Source organism: Lactuca virosa, chromosome 5, assembly GCF_052849685.1.
Source record: "Lactuca virosa cultivar CGN04683 chromosome 5, Lactuca_virosa_CGN04683_v6, whole genome shotgun sequence".
Taxonomy (NCBI): domain Eukaryota; kingdom Viridiplantae; phylum Streptophyta; class Magnoliopsida; order Asterales; family Asteraceae; genus Lactuca; species Lactuca virosa.
Window position 1 is genome coordinate 274,644,642 of NC_136430.1, and position 23,044 is coordinate 274,667,685.

At 34.0% G+C, this 23,044-nt stretch overlaps 2 protein-coding genes across 2 annotated transcripts; both read right to left on the bottom strand.

Moving 5' to 3' along the window:
• Window positions 1-11,081: 11,081 nt before the first annotated feature.
• Window positions 11,082-12,310, bottom strand: LOC145112771 (putative F-box protein At4g21240). The gene is made up of 2 exons (XM_079048900.1): window positions 11,877-12,310; window positions 11,082-11,676 (listed from the first exon to the last, which is right to left on the bottom strand). The coding sequence occupies exons 1-2, from the start codon at window positions 12,308-12,310 to the stop codon at window positions 11,247-11,249; spliced, it is 864 nt and encodes a 287-aa protein (XP_078905026.1). The 3' UTR covers window positions 11,082-11,246.
• Window positions 12,311-16,333: 4,023 nt separating this feature from the next.
• Window positions 16,334-17,524, bottom strand: LOC145112772 (putative F-box protein At4g09190). Its single transcript, XM_079048901.1, has one exon. The coding sequence runs from the start codon at window positions 17,522-17,524 to the stop codon at window positions 16,334-16,336; it is 1,191 nt and encodes a 396-aa protein (XP_078905027.1).
• Between the last annotated feature and the right edge of the window lie 5,520 nt (window positions 17,525-23,044).

Genomic DNA, 23,044 nt, shown 5'->3' on the forward strand with positions numbered 1-23,044 from the left:
GTAAAGTACACCCTTATACTGTATAAAATTCAAAGTCTAATATATTATATATGTATAAGTAATACGTTAGTCTTACCGTTAGTAGGCCTCATTCACGAAGCTGGTCTATAAGGGGTGTTTAAGGAAATTGCCTATAAAATGGCGATTGAATGGGTGTCCACTGTTACCCACCGTACTCTTGACTAGTGGAGGGTCGTTAGCCGAACGGGTAGGATAGGACACAAACTTCCATTATAAGTATAATGAAATACAAAGTAACTAAATATTTTATAAATTTCCAATCTTAGTTACTTAGGAAAAATGTGAATTCGGTGCTAATCCATGAAATTGCACATTGCACCTTATTGGTCGTTAGTGGAGCGTGTGTGATTAATCGGCACACTAATATGGGACTAATGAAGGATGGAAATGGGTAGCTCATAGAGTATCGTAGATCGATGGAGCGTGTGTGGTTAACCGGCACATTGATTAGGTGATAGATGTCTTCGAGAGTACCAAGCTAATTTGCATGGTTATTCACACCATGTTTGTGATCCTCGGTATCCTACTCATAAACTTGAAGGGCATAATCGAGAATGAAAAGGTCAATGAATCTCAAAAGATCTAGGTGGTTCATTTAAAACGTAATTCGTTTAAATTTCGTTTTCGTGGTGAAATTGGTAAATCGACATTTACCTACCAACAAATAGTTTGCAATTGGATTACGACATCCCTCTTCCGAATTGTGAACTATTGTGTTGGGTCCTAGCCTTAATATTCATTTGGGTGATATATTAAGGATTGAATCAACTACCTTGAATTTCTCCCTTGTAGATGTCTAGTTCTAATAACTATGGTCTTCAAGGTCACTCAAGCCCTATTGGCTAGCAAACACCAAGATGGAAGGTATGTGTGTGCACACGTCTTGGAGATGAAGTCACACATTGACAGGCTAGGAATGTTAGGAGTCGTTGTCTCGATGAAGTTGGATGTTGACTTGGTTCTTCAATCACTTCCTAATTCATATAGTGAGTTCATAAAATATTACTATATAACAGACCTCGACATAACCCTTATCGATCTTACCTATTTGCTAGTTGTTGCTGAATCAACAATGATTTGGCGCACTTGTCAAGCAAATTTGTCTGGAAGATCAATCTCCCAAACTTCCATGGACGTTGACAATGGCAACATTAGAAGTCCAGAAAGGTTTTCTCTTTCCAATGGAAAGGGATCGGTTAAGGTCAAACCGTTTGACCAAATGGTAAAGCGAAAGGATGAATCTGAGATTGTCCCGTGTGTCGTTCCGAAAGAGTCTATTTGTTTCTATTGCTAAGAGAAGGGTCATTGGATGCGAAGCTGCCATATTTACCTGAAAGATCGCAAGGATAGTAAAGTCAAAATGTATGACTCTACTTTAGGTAAGTCCACTATTTGACTCTATTAAGTTCCTATTTGTAGATTCTTAATACATGATGTGATAAGATTGCATTTTAATGTTTTGTAGGATCGAAGAAAAGAAAGGAAGCCTAAAGGAAGAAAAGGCTGAGTCTGATCGCGAAGAGATGGATTTCGATCACATGGTTCGATGATCATATTTTTGAGCTACTACTTAGGAGTTATGATGGATTGCTTAGGAATATTTAGTAACATAGTTTTCATTTGTAATTGCGTTGTAAGGACAAGTTTTTCCGCATTTTTATAAATAAAGAAAATTTTGATTTTATCTTATTTCCTTGCAATGGCATTTGTGAAAGTTGGTGTTATATATATATATATATATATATATATATATATATATATATATATATATATATATATATATATATTAGCAATGGATGTGATTATTAGTTATATCATTTGTGGCAATGTCAAAAATTTACCAAATAAGGAGGATTCTCATCACCCAAGTTTCAATTGGACAGAAACTTGGAATCGTGCAACTTGTATTGTGTGATGAATGAGAACCTTCATCTTTGGGAAATTTAGACTAATTCCTTGTTCACATATAGATGTGAGTCAAGTGAAGGACTAGGGAATCCGGTACACATTGTTGTGCACTGGTCAGGTCCGCCACAAAGAACGATAAGACTATTCGTCATGATTTACTAAAAGTTTAGTAAACATGGTTATACTTACAAGAATAAGTGTAATTCTGAATCATTGGAAAAGTTTTGATGTATAGCAGAACGAATAAGAAGAATCAATTAGGCAGAAAGATAAAAGTTTCTCCAATCTGAAAGGAAATGAGAGTACTTATGTATCGTGTTTTATGAGCATCTTAGTGATTATGAAACCATATCACAATTGATCTTCTAAGGACACCTTAGTGCATTAGCATGGCTAAGAAGAGGAATCTGGAATTGATGAAATGGTTAAATCAAGAAGAAGAGTCATATTTCGTTCCAAAATCAAGTCTTAGAGTCATGCTCCAAGATTGAGCCTTGAGTGACATAATCTTAAGAAGGTTTATAACACACATCAAATGTGGAGTAGAAATGTTACTTACTCTTGCACATTTGAAATTGGTAAGTTGTAATGTCTTGGATAAAACAAATACCAACTAGGACCAATTGTGTGTAGTGTTTTTCTTGATAAGAACCCGCACTAACTTTTGAATATTTGGTTGTTGAGGAATGTTTCTTGACAGAGAATCCTATATGTCAAGAGGTCAGTGGGAGTCTTAAAGATCTTGAAAAACTTCAAGAACTAATCAAGAGTAAACCTATAGTTTAGCACTAGCACAGGACTTGAGGTTTGAAACCTATCGTGGTCACATATTCTTGTTTTTGTGCCCATTCCAGTTAAAGATGTGAGTCCTACGAGTTCTCATTTTATTACATATGGCAAAGCACCTTGATCAATGAAAGTACACTAACCAATAGGGGTGTTGATCGGGTAATTTTTTTGGGTTTCGGGTAATTCGGGTTGGGTAATTCGGGTTTTTCATGTTAAAAAAAATACCCGTTACCCGACCCAAATTAAATTCGGGTAATTCGGGTTTGGGTAATTCGGGTATCGGGTCGGGTTTGGGTAATTCGGGTATTACCTGAAATATATAATTTTTTTTTAATTTCACCTGAAAATAAATTTAAAGAAATAAATACGTCATGCTTTATTAGTCTTGTTTATATAAACAAACGAGACATAAACGAAGTTACTCAAGCTTTGAACATTGAGATTTTTTAGTCAATAATACCTGAGATATAAAGTAATTTTTTAACAACTTAATCTAATCTAATAAGATGTTAAAAAACAAATACTTAAAGATCTTAATTTAAAAGTTTAAAGTGTTTAAGATAATTGTAGCCATAAGTTTTGCCATGTTCTGAAGTTTTGTCAAGATAATGAGTTTGTTAGTAGCAATAAAAACTATAATCTAGAAAACAGTTAAGTTTTAAAGAACATGATGATATATAAACAATTATTTTTAATATTGCTAGTGTCATATTGTCATAATAAAATAGATTTATGTTTTACAATAATGATAGTTAGTTTAAGCGTGATCAAATACCTGCTACAGAGTACAAACTCTAAGAAAAAAAATTAAAATAATTCGGGTAATTCGGGTATACCCGAAACCCAACAAACGTACCCTTTACCCGACCTGAAAAAAAATCGGGTTACCCGATTACCCGAAAAAATTTACCCGATACCCGATTTACCCGACCCGATTTACCAGATACCCGAAAAAATCGGACGGGTAATTCGAGTATCGGGTATTTTCGACAGGGCTATTGACCAGTATAGGTGAGCTTCTCAATAACCTGGAAGCTATGGTAGGCCCTTGTGCTACTAGATGGCAAGAAATTAAGATTGAACAAGTTCATTCCATATGAATTTAAAATTGTCATAGACTTTATCTTATGATAGTGGTTGGCAATGACAAATATACACTGAAAGGAACGCATACACCATAAAATCTAAGTGGTAAGGTTTCTCTCCACTTCATGAAAATAATTGTGAGGAAACTCTTTCACTAAGTGGATTTTAAAGAGTTAGAAATTGTGATATTTGCGTTCTCAAATTCGATTATGATTCCGACATCCCTCTTCATAGTTCGAATTGTGAGGAATGACAAATAGATTGAACATTTAGGACTTATTGTTGTAAGTTCTGAAATAATTTATACACACATTTGAAGCTTTCTAATAAAAGTTGTATGAGCTTACATAAAGACTTATCGAAGCATCTCGTATCAGAAATCTAACTTTGGAAAGAAAGTCAATAAGTATTCATTTCTAGAAGTCCAGCTGATTTCTGGATACATGTCAAAGATAGTGGGAGCATAAGTTTTATGTTGGTAAGGATATTATTGTGCTAGTGGGAGCATAATAATTATGATAGGTGTTGCGAGTTAGCAATGCTATTTATAGGAAACAAAGTTTCGATTTGCAAAGTTGCACAGGTTGAAAGGTTGTTTTGCTATAGTAAGGGAGAGGATACTTATACTTCATTTCAAATCTAAAAAGTTTAGATTGAGAAATTTTAAACTTAGTCATGAGCATATAAGAATATCTGGTTGAAATGGTTCAACATAGGAGATTCTATATGTAGAAATATTATAGCAAAAAACTGGTCAAGCATCATGTCTTTATGTAAGACAATATCTATCCAATCTCATATGCTTGGTATATAGGATTGATTACGTATGCTATAATATTGATCTGTTCTAATTTTCCAAATGCCTAGGGCATTAAGAGGGAAAAAGGACTAGAACGAGATATGACTAAAGTAGTTAAACAACTGTCATGGACAATCTGAGGTTTACCAAGGATTGGTTGCTTGTGGATAGTTAGAAGTGAGTAATGGATGGACCATATTGACATAATTATGAATACATAGGATTCTATTAAGAATGCATTGTCAAAATGTTTCCATAATGGGAGTTGGATATTAAGAATCTATGTGCAGGTTAGAAACTTTTATGCAAGAAGGATGTTCAAAGGAATGTACTTTGAATATGAGACTTCATATCTATGGAATTGTCTTGTAACAATCTCCAATGGAACTCTTTGTAATTGGCAAAGTCTCTATGACATTGGTGCCTAGACGTTACAAAAGGATCATTGCATGATATTTTAGAATCTAACACATTATAATAGTGGCAAGGATTTTGTATTCTTACACTTGTGATAACGATTTGGGATTGTGAAATGAGTGTCATTAGAAATGTGTTCAATTGATCTATCTCACAAAGAAAGGACCACAGATAAACATAGTGTGCATGCTTGGAGCATGGGATAACTATTGTTTTAATTCAAGTATTAAGTTGATTGCTCGAAACATTATACAATGAATAATGTGTAATCAATATGGTGATTAAATAATAAGTGTTTTATTTATACTCAAAAGTTTTGGGACCATATTGGATTGGATTATTCTTGTGTTTCACTTCACATGTTTTGACTTCCCGAATAATAAGATTATTCAACCATCTACAACCAATCATACTTTGGAAGTAAGTAATGAGGTAAGACTGTCATGAATCCGACTGTAGATTGTCTAAGTGTTTAGACATAGCAAAAGTTTGTTGCAGTGTTCATGAGTGCTCTTGAAATAGGATTTGAGTATTGGATTAAACCCACGCTTATCTGAATCACTTCATGGATTTTATCACGAGTGATTATGAGACGATAATATCTTATATTCTTGAAACAGAGACGTATGAGTTGTAGTTTGCAGTCGGTTGTGCATTGACAATATATAAACGCACCAGTAACTTGGTGTTATAAAACATATTGTTATGTGTGATTTGATGAGTAAATTGAGCAATCATATGAGTCGGAGTTTATCTGTTCATTTTACCCAATGTGGGATAAAAGTAATATATGTGGGCCTCTCGATGATTTAGTGATGACAAACCTAAGTGCTTGGCCAAGCCTGGACTAAGTTGATGTGTTCAATTGTAGTCTGATGTCATTCGTCATGAATCGGAAATCAGGAAACAACACATGGACAGAGAGAATGATTATAATCCATGTCTCAGTCCATACGATATCTTGTAGAATGGAGGAATATATGATCCCTTATCTAAAGGACGCGTTACTGATAAGAGCAGAGTTCGACAGCGGCTTTTGAAAGCTACGATTGCTAATCAGATTCTGAAGTCGTACTTGCAATAATATTTATTAGACTTATCCAAGTGGGAGACTGCTGGATTAGGTGTCTAAGCCCATAACTATTTTTGGTATATGAGCATGGTCCTTTTGGGTTTCCTTCACTCATACAACTTGATAGGGTGACAAGAGGAGAGAGACTAGGATTTATTATATGAATATTAAATTTGTACTCAAAATGATTTTATAAATATATTATATGATTAATATATTATTTGGAAATCATATTAGTAATTAGTAATTAGTCAGAAATTAATCAAGTATTAATTTTGGGTTTAAAGGAACTGATTAATAATGGAGGGACTGATTATGTAAATCAGTAATAGTTGTAGTTTGGGCTAATGGACCTTATTGATAAGAGGTGGACGAAAATCTATGAGAAGCCCATACAGTTTTCGTCCAAGGCCTGTCAAATGGGGATCCATGGATTACTTAAGGCCTAAGTAAGGAAATTAGGGTTTCCATCTGAAAACCCTAATATCCCCAACTATATATAACCCTCTTGCCTAAGGATTTCGACCTAATGGTTTTCTAAGAGATACTGGTTGAAAATCTTGCCTCTCTTTCTTCATCCTTTGCATTGGGTCTTTGTAACTCCATTAGAGGTGCAACAATTGGGGCACTAAGCTTTCAAAGGTCAAGCATTGTTCTTGTTATTGCAATATAACAAGTGAGGTAATGATAAAACCCTTGTTTACATATGAATTTCGAAATTGTGTATGCTAGACTTAGGGTTCATGCTTTGGTTATGAATTTACATGTATAACTTGAGAAAAGCCTAGATCCAAAGCATTAGGGTTGCATGTACACCATAGGAATGTTGTAGTGCTCAAAACCCATCACACTCCCCCCTCCCAAAAGTTACAAAAATGCCCCTTGGACAAAATTTGCAAAACTAACTACACACCAATGGTCAAAATGAAAAATACCTTGAATCGGGTGTTACAGTTCTAACACCACCCTCAACTTGAACCTAGTCACGAATCTGTCATATGCCACTTTCGCTGCTTCCTGTCCTCAATCGGGATAACCCTGAACCTTCAACCCTTGTTTCCCTGATTACAACTCACCACTGAAATTATCCCTTGCATAATCCTTGACTCGTAACCTAACCTAACGGACTACATACTTGCCTTATTTATGGAATTCTATGTTAACCCGCATGGTATTCTGTTGTAGTGCCTTGGATACCCCAAGGTGTTACACACAAGTTCCATGGCTACCCCATGTCTTGTATAAAAATGTCACATGTTACCCGCGGGGTCATCCATGCAAGTATCAAAAAGAAAACTAGCATCCCACATAACATAATCCAGTAGATCGGTATTGGTGCCTTCGACCCACAAGTATAATTAGAAGACTCACCATAACTACTCAACAGAAGCTCACCAGCTACCTCAGCAGCAAATTAGCCAAACCATGCTTCCTTAAACCAAACCAAAACTAATCCTTATTTAAATACTCAATTCTACCCAAGTTTGACAAAAAGCCAAATTGGTCAAAACTCAGCGGTCAAGCTAACTCAGATGACTCCCACGCCGTGGAAATTCCTTTGCTATGTCATAGTCACGTCCAAACAAAATAGACGCGATAATCTCATCACCATATCGTGGTCCTTCCTTGGCCACGTCGTGGCTATCAGGAAGGAAAGCTTTTCCCTTCTTTAAGAGCTTAATCCTTAAATACCAAAACTCATAACATCAGATCCGGTTCCTAATAGCTTCATAATGAATAAAGTTTCCAACTTTATTCATTAGGATTGTCCAAACAAACAAGATCTAGTCCTTAAGTCTCAAAGGGCCAAAAATGCATCTTTCTCAACTTTATCCATTAAGTCCAAATCTCCAACCTTCATATCTAGATCAACATGATGTTTGGATGCATAAACTTTCCAACTTTATCCATAATAATGTCTCAAGCTTTCAAGATCTAAACTTTAGTACACTAAAATGACCTAAAGGACCAAGATAACTTGCATGGTTATAAGGGAAGACAAAAAATCACAAATTTCTTAGTCCATGAGGTCCAAGAAGAATTCCAAACTAAACAAATGATGTTGGAATACACTCAACTCCAAGATCACCCACAAAATGGACCAAAAGTGCCAAAAACCCCAAATGAAAAGATCTAAAGAAATAGATAGCAACATTGGAACTTTATGCTTACAATAGTCCAAAAGTGTTAGTGCCTTTGATGGATCCAAACTTGAAACAACATTCTGTGCACCCATAAGAACCTTCTTGATCTTCATGTTTCATCAAAACACCACCAAAATCATCCAAAAAATGAGAGAGGATACATGACAAGCTTAAATCTTGAAGATTGAGGCTAGGGTTTCTCCCAAGGGGTTCTAGATGTGATGGAGGCTGGAAAAATGGTCAAAAATTCAGAACCTTATACTTAAATACGTTGAAAAACCTAAAAATCATGGGCTTGGGTCTGACAGATTTTCGTGCCATGGCAACGCTTCGTCGTGCCGTGACAATGCTTCGTCGTGTCATGGCAACGATTTTCACCCAAATCCACCTAACTTCAACCAACCATAACTTCTTCGTTTCAAAGCCATTTTCGGCGATCGTTATATACACGGAAAGGTATTGACGAGCCCCACAACCCTATATAATAACTTTTGACTTAAAACATACCGAACTAAGATCATTAATTCATGCAAAAAAATCAAAAGCATCACTTTTCCCATTTTATCCTTGGCTCCAAAACACAAATCAAGGGCTTAAATCACATAACCACTATTATTAACATTCAACAAGGTCTAAACCTTATTTCCTTGAGGCCCAAGGCCTTCTCATGATCGAATTATGGTCCACAATCCTGATATAAGAAACATTTTGAAACTGAATGTTACAGTAAGTCTTGCATTAGATGATCATTATGTGTACCAATTGATTGACATGACCATTGAATATCAATTATTCGATTATATCTTGCATGATATAAACTAGAGACTCATAGTAGGGAATACTAATTTCATGACCATTATAATTGGAATAACTAGTAACATTAGGATTAGTGAATGGTCCAAGGGAACTAATAAGCTTAGGAATCAGTAAACAACAGAAGAATATCTTTTGTATTTAATAGAAATCAACTATAGTTAAAGGATATAATTATATCTAGGCAAGACCACCTTTATGATCTGTTTCACATCAGTTTTACTTAGTTTGTTTTGTGTCTAAATTGAGTTATGTGGTTTATGATCAAATCCCCCTATCTTCTTTTATGTGTATTTAGATTAAGTGACAATTGAATACTTTGATATTAATTAACTCATGTTCCCCTTGAGTTCAACGCCTGCTTTTACCAATGCTATACTAGTATGTGATTGGGTAAACTTGCCAAGTTGGGTAATAGTCCCCAGTTCTAATGAAATATGTTATAAATTTAAGACTGGATTAATCATATCATAAATGATATGAAGGATTTGACGGTAGTTTGGTGATGATTTAAACAATCAAATCGTCACATAGATAGTCCCGACATTGTATAATTATGCATTTTTCCATGGAGATGAAAAAATTCGATATTAATAGGATGATGAAATTAAATATATTGGAAAATTAGATTTAGGAAGGGAGACAACTTGTTGATTAGATTTTTTTCAATCTATTTAAATCGGTTGATCACATGTTTCTAACGAGGGGTGATCAAGAGGGCTTCTTCTCCGGTAGACGAAACTTAACCAAAATGAGTGGTTCGGTTCAAGTGGTTGGATGAAGGGTCACGATAAAGTGATGTATACATGAAGCTAGTTCCTCTTTTATTGAGCAAAGAATCGAACTATTTCATTGTGAGTAATGACCATTTTATCATTTTTTTAAATAATGTAAATAACAAATGTCCAACTATATAATAAATGTTATCAATCAATGTTTAGTTCCATAAATATAATACAAATATAATTATTATTCACAAATGACCAGATAACATACCCACTATCCCAATTTTGTTGATTTTATTTTATGAAATTCTGATTTTTTGTAATAGAAATGTTATGGGTATTCTTTTTGATTTAAATTAAAGTTCATTCAAACTATTTTGATTATTAATCATATATTTAATATCTCGTGTATTGAATATAAATAAATAAACATGTACCAAAAGTAGTTTACTAATTACCAATGGATAGAAAATTAACGATTTACTAAAAAAAAATATAAAAAGTTGCATTCACTATGATATCCCAAAAGTATTAACAAGCGACTGTCACATGCATGCATCATTTGATTTCAACATCAATTCTCTTAAGCTCTCATGATTAGGTGCATGTTTGATGGTCATCAAAGTATCAGAGAAAATGGCATTTGTTATTTCATTACCTGCATTTGATTTTAGTATATTCAAAAGGATTCGTCTATTAACTCCCACCAGTCTTGTATCAGTTGCATACACTCATGTTAAATCATAACTCAATGATTTTAACATGCTTCGAATTACTCTCTTATATTGTACTCTATATAAATATACACAAATTTATTTACTCAACTTAGGTAAGATCAAGATATAATGAATTTGAATCAACATTGGCTTAGGATTTTAGAATGTTAAATGCAATAGTAGGTTCAACGAAGCAATGCAAGTCAATACCGAGCCATCATCCCCCCTTTGCAGAAATATGAGATAAAAAAATAGTATTAACAAAACCGCCATAACAACTATTTCTAACAACTCCAAATTAATATTTAAGCCCATCTTTCCATCCGAATAAAAGGTAGTGCCAAACCTGTTCCATCGAAGTTGAGAGAGTGAGGTACAAAGGGCATGAACTTAAAAATAATTTCATTCCTTAATATTGTGCGACAAGAATAAATACATATATGGATGTAGGAATGTGCATTTCCAAAATGATTATTGCCTAAAATCAGTTGATTAAAGTTAGGGATAGGTAGATATTTTATATTGATCATCTTGCTCAGAATCCTCTAATTTTGAGCCTAAGTAATCCAAATAAAACACTCAAAACCAGTTATTAAATAGCTTAAGACTCACAGCAATCCGAACACCCCCTGATGTTCTACACTATAGTTCATGTAAATGGTGAAGTCCGTCTAGACTCACTAGAATACATTACAGTGCAAACCTTGGTTCATGTAAATGGAAAATATAAATCCAATACTAATCATGTAAAAGTCATCAACTTAAATCAGGAATCGCCCTTTCTAGCAACTGAAGGCTTTCGACACACAAAACTATGTCAGCTATGTAAGAAGCAGCTTTAAGGTCACCTGGTCTTCTTGATCCCGCCCCTGTCTTGGGATTATAAACTTGAAGCCCGTGAGAGTAAGTACGTAGCAACAAATCACAATTGTTGTTCAGTTGCAAAACTTCCATTACACCTTCCCCAACTTTATTTTTTTCCAATTTATAAACCACAGACCAAGAAGCATCTCGCCTAATCCAAATCCAACTTTTATCACCTTTTGTAGAAATCACAGCTAGAGAACCTTGGATGTTTGTTACTCGTCTTGTTTCCCAACTTGGTTCTGGCAATGATATCACGCCAAAAACATCAGTAATCAAATCGAATGTTAGTATATAATATCGGACGTACATCATCATTTGACTCAGTTAAATAACCTTCTACCACCACCCAATAATGGTAAAACTCTATAGGCAGATGAAGAAGCAGGGAAAGCAATCTTACGCCAATTAGCACCTGTCTTCATGGCGTACACAAATGAGCTTTGTGCAATTCCAAGAGCAGGACCGCCGAATGGTATACTCACAATCTTTTAATCATCAGTGATTGGATCAAAACCAAACCCAGTATGAAAGCGTCTCAGAGGACAATCAGGCAGGTTTAGTTTCCGCCTAATTGAAGGATTCCATAAACTAATGTGGATTTCTTTTAAATAATCACACAGACAGAGAATTCCATTACATGAACCAACAATATAGTAATATCTGTTGTAAGGAAAGTTGGTGGGTGTTATACCAAGGTATCCACCACTGGTACACCATGCCAATTGGTCTTCTGAATGTAATGTATAAAAGTTTTCGGTGTATTCTTTTTTGTAATGATTTCTATGTCTGATGAGGAGTTTTTGTGGCGATCGAAAAGTGTGAACGCAAATTAAATCTGGGCTACAAATAATACAATATAACAACTTGGAGAGTGATCTAAATCGGAGGAGAGATTTTGATGGTAATCTTGTGAAGATTTCAACAATCAACTCTTCACATAGATAACTAGACATTGTGTGCTCATGCGTATTTCCAAGATTATGAAAAAGATAAAAGTAAATACTTTTTAGCATAAAACCATTTAAAACTATACTTGAAAACTGGTTGATTTGTTTTTCTTTTTCATCTATAGAAATAAATATTAACATAAAACACCAAAAAAAAATATCAGGCATTCAATCATCAGGTACATGTGAATTGTTCAAATTAATTGACATTGATCTAGCTTTATTATAAACTTCAAGATAAAATTCAATATTAGTTGGTGTATGCATGATAAGCTTACCAATTTTTTTTATATGCTTTGTACTATTTTGGAATTTAAAATATTAGTAGGTCTAACTGCATACCTTCTTTCCTATTCTACTTTACAGGGTCAAGATATCAGATTATAAGAAAATCACAGATTATATTATAAACATATCCCGCCTAGTTAAACCTAATTGCCATCGAATACGATTAAGAAAATAACTTACAGGAGAATATAAACCCTAGACTTGATCACGACGAAGATTGAAGAAGAAGAAGAAGAAGAAGGCTTTAGCAGGAAAACGGAGGAAGATCGACGGAATGGTTGTCAGTTGGTCGCTAGATTCACTTATTAGGTTTAATTGTGGGCCCAGCTCGACATTTGCATATCTAGGAGGCCCAAAGCACTGATTCCTACCTATTTATTTTGTAAATATTTTTAAATAGTTATAAATGTGCGTTTGGTTGACAGGAAAAGAATTAAATTCGAGAGAAAATGATTTCAATTCCTTCGAATTAATGCGTTTGGTTGGATTTAGAGGGAGAGAAAATGATTCCTAAATAAAATAAATTTTCCACCATATGAACGAAAGTAAATTCTTTCTAAGGTTTGATGGAAACATTCATTCTAATCAAGGAAAGTAGCTTATTTAAAAAATACCTCTTGTACATATCAGAAAACCCATCATCATTACCACCACCACCACTACCATCACCGGCCACCACCACCGCCACCGCCACCACCACCACCGTTGCCGCCACCTACCACCGACCACCGACGCCGCCGCCACCACCACCCCCGCCGCCTCCATCACCATTACCACCACCACCGCCAGTACCAACGACCACCACCACTTTCGTTGCCGCCACCCACCATTACCGTCATTGTCGCTGCCACTACTACCACTACCATCACCCTCCACCACCACTACCAACACCGCCATCACCCACCACCTTTAACAACGTCGCCACCATCATCACCACCACAACCACTACTACCTATGCCACCATCAATATCACGACCACCACCACTGCCACCGTACCCACCACCACCGTCGCCACCACGAACAACACTACCAACACAAACTACCATCACCCACCACCATCACCACTATTCTCACTGCCACCACTACCACCACCGACGTCGCCACTACCATCACTCGCGACCACCACCAGTTACACTACCACCACCGTCACCAGTCGTCACTGCCATCACTAACACCATCACCACCGTCATCACCACCAACAGCCACCACTACTACCATCACCACCACCACCGTCACCACAATCAATGCCACCACCACCATCACCTCCACCGTCGTCGCCACCATCATCGCCACCCACCACTATCGTTGCTACCATCGCCGTCACCCACCACCATCATTGTCGCCGCCACCACCGCCATCGCCGCCACCATCGATGCTGAAATTTTATTGTTTTTATAATTTATATAATGTATCTTTATATATAAGTTAGAAAACAACGTAAAATTAAGGAAAACATGCAAAAGGGTAATTATGTCATTTTATATAAATTCCAATTCCATTTCCTGTGAACCAAACATAATCTATAATTAATTCTAATTCCATTTCTTGCCAACCAAACAACATATGGAATTGGATTCAAATTCCTAACAGATTCATTTTCCAATTTCAATTCAAATTCCTTCAGCAACATTATGCGAACCAAGCAGCACCATTTCTGATAGACAATATTCTTAAGAAGTTCTAACAACAATACATAGTGCATTCTTATATTTGCTACTCATCAATCCTAAGAAAGTGATTAATTTTTGTATTTCGAAATCTCATTTCTGAAAATTTTCTTTTGCTTCCACAATCAACCATTTTAGCTGCTTACCTTAGGCTAATAGAGCTCTGTTTATCACCAAACATTAGTAAATGCTAAGCAGAGCGCCTGAATTTGAGCGAGTGAAATGCTTGCATCAAATCCTCCCTAATAAATGAAAATAATTTTGCCACATGTCACTCTCTCATTAACTTGGACACATGTCATTTTTTGGTAATTTTGAATAAATGTTTTTTCCATTTGTCATTTTCTCATTTTTTTTAATCTTTTTTTTAATTATCACATCATATTTACACCTCAATTAATAATTGTCTTTGAAAATAACCAATAATTTACAATATTAGTACTCATATAGTATTTAATATGTTTTCTTTTAAATTAAAATTCAAATTTTAAATTTCAAATCTAAAATTTTAAATTTAAATAACTTTTTTTAAAACTTTCATATTTAATTTTTTGTTTTATTAAACCCGTATAACATACGGGTCTAACACCTAGTATAAGTATATAACAACCCATTTAACATTTTTTGCATTTATACTGTGTTTATCTGGAATTTGTTGCATACACTCATCTTAAATCACAACTCTATGAATGATTTTAATATGCTTCAAATTCCTTTTTTAGATTCAACTATATATAAATACAGGCATAAATTTCATTACTCTACTTAGGTAAAATCTCGAGAAGACGAATTTAAATCAATATCGGCTTCAGATTTTAGAGCGTTAAACACAATTAAAACACAATCATTTCCCGTTTGCTGAAATATGAGATCATAAAAAAAATACTATGAACAAAACCATATTGGCAGCTACTATTTCTAACAAGTTTTTTTGGTAGGAAGGTAAGAAGTTTTTTTTCTACATATTTTTTTCGCGAACAAACAAAATGAATCATTAAATGATTCATTTGTAAGATGATTCACAAGAAAAAATTCTCAAAAAAACATTTCGATGATTCATTTATATAATGATTTTGTTGTTATTCACTAAAATTGTCATAAAAGTGAATTTTTTCTTAATTTACTTAAAAATGAATAATAAAGATGTTTTTTTGAGAATTTTTTCTTGTGAATCATCTTACAAATGAATCATCTAGTGATTCATTTATTTTGTTCGTCAAAAAAATATGTAGAAAAAAAACTTCTTACCTTCCTACCAAAAAAAATTTCTTATTGGATCTATATATATATATATATATATATATATATATATATATATATATATATATATATAGAGTCAAGATCAAATAAGAAGGAAATTTTTGGTAGGAAGGTAAGAAGTTTTTTTTCTACATATTTTTTTCGCGAACAAACAAAATGAATCATTAGATGATTCATTTGTAAGATGATTCACAAGAAAAAATTCTCAAAAAAAACATCTCGATGATTCATTTATACAATGATTTTGTTGTTAGTCATAAAAATGAATTTTTTCTTAATTTACTTAAAAATAAATCATAAATATGTTTTTTTGAGAATTTTTTCTTGTGAATCATCTTACAAATGAATCATCTAGTGATTCATTTATTTTGTTCGCCAAAAAAATATGTAGAAAAAAAACTTCTTACCTTCCTACCAAAAAAAATTTCTTACCGGATCTATATCCACCATATTGGCAGCTACTATTTCTAACAAGTCAAACTACTTAGGTCCATCTTTCCATCCAAACAAAAGGTAGTGCTAAACCTGTTTCAAACAAGTCGACACTGCCAAGGGTATAAACTTTAAAAGGAGTTTCTTCCTAAAATTTGTTTGACAAGCATGAAGACATATGGACCTCGAAGATTCATTGAATCCAATTCGTAAATTTAAACCAGCAGAAACATATGCAAATTAACAATGTGATATCAATTAAATAATCGCATAATATTTTACCATAAGCATATGCAAAAACATGCGATATCTCGTGTTGAAGCAAGGGTTTAAAATTAAAATGAAAATAGTGGAACAAATGAATAAATATATATGTATCTCATCATCTAATTACTACATCCATTATTTCGCCTGTCTTTTTTCCTTCAAGAAAAGATGGTTGTTTTTCCTCACAAGAAGTCCTCATGCCTAACAACTGAATGCTTTGGACACACATTTCCATTCCAACTATACCAAAAGTGCCATCGAAGTCCACCAGTTTTGATTGTGCCCCTGTCTCATGAGTATAAACTTGGAAGTGTGTCTTTTCAATAGAAACTTTGGAGTGGAACTCCGTACACCAAGTGCTGAACAACATATCACCATTGGCTTTCAGTTTCAAAACTCTATTTATACCTCCCAAATCTTGTCCTATTTTCGTTTTAAAAGCAACAGACCAAGAAGCATCTCTTCTCACCCACGTCCAAGTTTCACCATCTCTAGTAGAAAGCACAGCTAGAGAACCTTGGATTGTAGTTAGTCTTGCAGTTTCCCAACTGGGTTCAGGCAACGCAATCATTCCAAAAAGATTAGTGCTCAAATCGAATGTCATTATACAAGAAAGGTCTGTTTGTTCTGATTTATTAAATTCTTTTACTACCCAATGCAATGCTCCATTGACAAAACATGCATTTGACATCCCAAAAAATACAGGCGTGGGGCAGGAAAGAATCGGACACCATGTGCGTGTCTTCATGGCATAAACATAGGAGTAGGGGTGACATATACTCACAATTTTGTAATTATTAGTGATTGGGTCAAAACCAAATCCGGTCAATGAGCATCTCCGAGGATAATGAGGGAGGGTTAACGTGTGTCTAATTGAGGGGTTCCATAAAGTAATACGGTTTTTATCATCAGTGAGCAAGAGAATTCCATTACATGAACCGATAATCTTTGAATCTCTGTTGTAAGGAAACTTGACTTGTGTTGTACCAATGTATCCACGTCCAGGACATAATGGCAATTGGTCTCCTGAATGCAATGTACAGAAGTCGTTTTGGCCACAATCTTTATGAGTTTGGTGTCTGATGAGGAGTTTTTGTGAGGATCGAGAAGTGTGCATGTGGATAAAATCGTGGCTACAAATAATGGAATATAATGACTTGGAAAGTGATCTAAACCGAACTAGGGATTTAGGAGGTAGTCTTGTGAATATTTCAAAAATCAAGTCTTTGACAATTAGACATTGTGTACGTACTCCTGCATTTTTCAAAGAAGATGAAAATTCAGTAGTAATAGTTAAAGTTTTCATTTGTAGGAGAAAAGATATATCAAAGCATATGTATTGCTGTTTTCAGTATTCACCAAAGAATATTTTTTTGTCAAATCATGTAAATTTTCTTGAATGAAATCAAATAGAATTAATCACGTTCCGATTTTGTTTGATTCTATCCCTTAAATTAATATTTTATATTGATTACAATAAAACTTACCTCTCCATGACGGTAAACTAATAAATTTATTCTAATTTTTTTCTTATTTAATTTTGTTAAGAATCAATCAACTTTCGTCTTTTGTATGTCCAACTGGTTTTGTATAATTGCTCTGATATTTTTTTTTTTTTATTGAAACGGCAAATCTAACATACTCCTAAACTACACCTTAAATTCATCTATGTCCACGACGGGACTTGAACCCTCAACCTTAAGCAGGAGGGCAACACCAGATATGCTGGGCTAGAAGGCCTTTGGTAATTGCTCTGATATGATACCAAATATTGTAAACTGGTTTTATTTACAATTTAATATTAACGAAATAAATAAGGAACCTTATCTCCTTAATTGCAAAAGATTGAAAAGTGGATACAGTTGAAAGTTAATTAATCATGGGCATATATTTGGTTTGGTTGTGCGGATATGCAAAAATAATAAAAGGGTTGTGTATTATGTAGGGAAAGTGATTCTTACATGACAATCTTTTCATCTCAACACACAAAAATTTATATTTTTATAGAATTTTACAATATAATATTTTAAAACATAAATTTTTATATACAAAAAAAGTATTTATCTAGACTGATTACTCAAAGGTCAAGCTAGATTTGGCTATCAAGGTGTATTCTTAGTAGAAGACATAATTTTTGTTTGACCATGACAGATAAAATTGCAGATTTTTTATGTATTTTGTTCAAATAATTTTAAAACTTCAAAAACAAACGGCCTACCTACAAACATTCATTCGTGTTCTATTTTACAAGGTGCAAATTATTAAAAGAGAAGTTAAGAATCACCGAAAATTATAGGGGAATCTAGTTTAAAATCTAAATTAATTATTATGATGGCATGATCATAAAAAGCCAAGAAGATATAACGTTAAAGAGGATACGACGATTTAAAAAAAAAAAAAAAAAAAAAAGTTAAGTACTCACAAGTAAACTACGGGGATGACAGAAGGCTGTAGCAAGAATATATCCGACGATCAACGAAGGAATTAGAATTGTTACTGAAGAAAGAGATGACAGGAGAGAAGATAGGCGGTGACCGGAGGGTTTTAGAACTTTGGATGCCTTATTGCCTTAAGCACTTAAATAGGTTTCGGTGCGGCGCAGTGGGCCCCAAAAAAATTATTTTATAAGCATCTTTAATTTCAATAGCCTTCTCTTATTAAAGTTATTGAATCCATTGCCTACAAATATAACATGATAAAATTCTTTAATAATCACAAGTTGGTTATAATCAACAGGTCTTTTTTGGCATTAATTGAGCGACAAGCGACATGGAGAATCTATTTTTATGGGCTACTATTTAATGTTAGTTTTTGAATATGAAATTTATTTCTTTTACATTAGCCTTATAATAATATATTTAGTATTTTATTTTTTGCTACCACAAAAAATAGGGTTGTAGTAACTTGATAAAGATGTGAAAGATATCATAGACAACATATTGATCTATGTTCAAATCCTAACATTATTCAACTCATGTGGCCATGCAGGTTCGCTTGTAATAACTCCAGGGCATTAGACATAGTTTCATGTTCGTAGCGAGTGATTAGTAGGTGCGCGAAAACTGGCCTGGAAACCTTCGTTAGGGAAATTTTCTTTCCAAAAAAATGTTTGAGGGGTTAAGTCGATCAATGTGTTAAGTATTTCAGAAAGCAAACATGACCGGAAAAAGAATTATAGATAATATATATAGGATTTTTACCTTAATTATTTTTAAGACTAAATCACTTTTTTTTTATATGTTCGATCCGTGGGACGTTAAAAGATGTTAGCCATTATAAAATAGCTATTTTACCCTTACCGATTATTTATATTGTTTTTAGTATTCTTTTATTACTAAAGTGTTAGGGTTTGGGAGGAACAAAGTTGTTTATGAAATCGAGAGGTTTTTTGTTGAAAGATTGTATGATCACTTTCTGAATCTGATATTTCGATTATATGTTTGGCTATCCTGTAAACCATAATATAGAGATAATCCTTCAATGAATAGCTTTTGATCAAGGCACTGATAAGATCTCACAAGCTAGAAATTTTTATAGATTTTGAATTCTTCTGATTAACAAAAATAAGGGCAAATCAGCATTAAATGTTGATTTTATCCAATCAATAAGGGATGTCGATTTCAAAGACAATTATAGAGAATATATTTTGAAAATAATATTTTCCATAATAATTTACTTAAGCAAATTAATTTTTGGGATCCCCGCAAGGGTGTGCGGCCACCTTGAGCCCGTTATTTTAGTCTAAACAATATCAAACTCGTTTTATACAATCTTTCACTCCGAACTCCCTAAACTCGTCTAAAGGTAACAATTATATGTACATTCCTATTAAGGGTAACATCGTAAGAACGTTGCTTCTGGTGGGACTGTAATTTTGATAAATAACTTCATGAGAATTAACTCAATAAAAAGATATGGTTGTTTCTCATGGAATGGACACCTATATTCCTAAGATAACAGAAGCTACACGGTTGCTTCTTAAGATAACACTATTATTTTTTTGACATTTACAAATTAAAAAGTTTTCATCAAATAAATTTAAAAATACACAGACGATTGCATTGAGTTGCATGTATAGTTAACCCAAAAACTTAAAACACGAATTCAAACAAAAATGAATTAATAATATGTATGCCCAAAGCGACTAAGTAATTTATCCGGGATTAAGCTAAAAACACAAATCCCTCAATATCCACATGCAAACATACTCATCATCTAATACATCCATTATTGCATTTTTCTTCTCTCATTTTATCTAAGAGTAGATAGTTGGTTTGTCTACTGAATAATCCGCATATCTAACAACTCAAGGCTCTCGACACACAAAACAATGTCAAGTATGCAGGAAGAATCAATAAATTCTACTAGACTTGATCACATCTTATAAAAAGTGTTGAACAATAAATCACCATTGCTCCTCAATTGCAAAATGGTCTCTATTCCTCCTTCAACTTGATATGTTTTTGAAATGAAAACCAAAGTGTAACATTTTGTTTCGAGAAGTTTCTTACTTTCAGGATTGTGGTCAATGAATGGATTAAGTAAAGGTCTTGGGCTTCAAGGGAATGTGATTTAGACCTTATTGGATGATGACAATGTTGGATAAGTGATTAAAGCCTTGCTTTGTGTCTTGGAGTCAAACGGTAAAATGGGAAAAGTCGTGTTTTAGACTTCTTTCATGAATTATGATTTTTAGTTCGACATGTTTTAAGTCAAAATTAACTAGATAGAAGTATAGGGCTCGTGAATACCTTTCCGTGGATACAAAGATCACCGAAAACGGAGTTGAAACAAAAAAGTTATGATTGCTTGAAGTTAGAGTGAAATTGGGTGAAAACTCGTTCTTATGAGGTGAGAAGTAATTCTCACGACATGACAACTGTGTAGCCCAAAATCCCACAAAACTTTTAGGGTTTTCAAGGTATTTAAAGGTAAGGATTCATCTTTTAGGGTATTTTCTTAGCCTTCATCATATGTAGCACCTCTTGGGAGAAACCCTAGCTTCCATTTTCAAGATTTGAGCATCCCTCCTCCTCTCTCATCCATTTTCTTTAGAGTTTGGTGGTTTTAGAACAATGTTTTTCATACAAGATTGATCTTTGAAGCTTGGCAATTGAAGATCTCAACTTTCATCTACCTTTTAGACCTTTGTAAGTTATAAAATTCCAAGCTTCATTGCATTTCATATTTGGATCTAAGTGTGTTTGGTGTTATGGTCGATTTTAATGAATTTTGAGTGAGAGTTGGGAATAAATTTTGCAACTTTATTACTCTCTAAGGTCCCAAGAACACTGTATGTTTCAGATCTGGACTCCAACACCTTTTTGATCAGTTTAGAATGTTTTCTTGGACCTCATGGACTAGTAATCTTTTGATCTTTTACCTTCTTTTCAACCATGCAAGTTATTTTGGTTATTTAGGCCATTTTGGTGTACTAAAGTTTAGATCTTGAAAGCTTGAGGCATTATTATGGATGAAGTTGGAAACTTTATCCATTTAAACATCATATTGATTCAGATATGAAGGTTGGAGACTTGAACTTAAAGGATTTAGTTGAGGAAGATACATTCTTGGTCCCTTTGAGACTTAAATACTAGATCTTGGTTGTTTGGATCATCCTAATGGATAAAGTTGGAAACTTTATCCATTATGAAGGTATTTAGGATCTAGATCTCAGGTTGTGGGCCTTGGTCAGAAGAGATTGTAAGGGCAAATTGTGTTGTAATTAGTCGAAGGGTTTCATATCTTCGAATGTACTGAGTCTTCGTATCTTATGTAATCTATTTTACTAGGGCATTGTATTCGAAGCTTAACGCATAGTCCTTAGTACATTTTTTGTACGCTTTACTCTCCTATAAATAGGAGTGTTTACTAGAGTCATAGGAACGAGTCTTTACAAAATTATCATTTGTACTCTGTAAAACTTGAGAGCGTAATAGAGCTGAAACAAGATCATATTTACATCTGTGTTCAAATCTCGCAATCTTACTTTGATCATTAAACTCTGATTAGTTTCATACTCGATTCATAGCTTCATCAATTGGTATCAGGGCAGGAATCATATCTCTGATCTGATTTTCATATTTTCAAAAGTTTTTAAATCAACTTTTTGGTTTAAGAAATTCTGCACTTTTTGAAAGTGAAAAATTCATTGGATCTAAGTCTGTGATTCGATTCTGCACTTGAATCATTGAATCGAGTGTTCTGCTAGTGATTCTGATTTGAATCATATAGTTTGTTGTCAAATTCTCAAAGTTTCTTCAAAAATTCTCAAGGAATTATTCCGTACATCAATGGCGTCTTTCATTCTTAATTCTATGACTTCGTTTTCTCATCTTCTAGGATCATCCACTAAAATTCCTATGCTAATCCTTGAGTATTACGATCAATGGGCTGATCGTATGCAGGATTATCTCAACGAATTGGATGAAGAACTGTGGAATTGCATTTCTAGCAATCTCAATCCACTAATGAATGTTCAACCAATTGGATCATCTTCTGGAAGTTCCGAAGTTGAGAATCAGTCTGATCGTCTGAAAAAGCTAGAGAAGAGATGCGTGAGAGAACTAAGAGGTGCTTTGCCTCCAGTTGTTTACAACTATGTGAGGAGTTGTACAACTGCAAAGGAGATCTGGAACATTCTCAAGGAGAAATTTCAGGGGAGTGAGAAGACAAAAGTTAACTCTGTGAAGCAATGCTTAGTGGAACTAAAGGACTTCAGACAGAAAGATGGTGAAACGATTGAAGTTTACTACGATCGTCTTAATGAATTAATCTATCGATGCAATCGATATGGTATCACCAGATCAACCATGGAGTTCAATTT

Bases quoted from the DNA above. Each gene is read 5' to 3' on its own strand.
- LOC145112771 (XM_079048900.1), bottom strand. From the start codon at position 12,310: ATGTCTAGTTATCTATGTGAAGAGTTGATTGTTGAAATCTTCACAAGA. The intron at 11,677-11,876 runs GTTTGGTTTTGA...TATTTAACTGAG, and splicing joins CTGAGACGCTTTCATACTGG to TCAAATGATGATGTACGTCC.
- LOC145112772 (XM_079048901.1), bottom strand. From the start codon at position 17,524: ATGAAAACTTTAACTATTACTACTGAATTTTCATCTTCTTTGAAAAAT.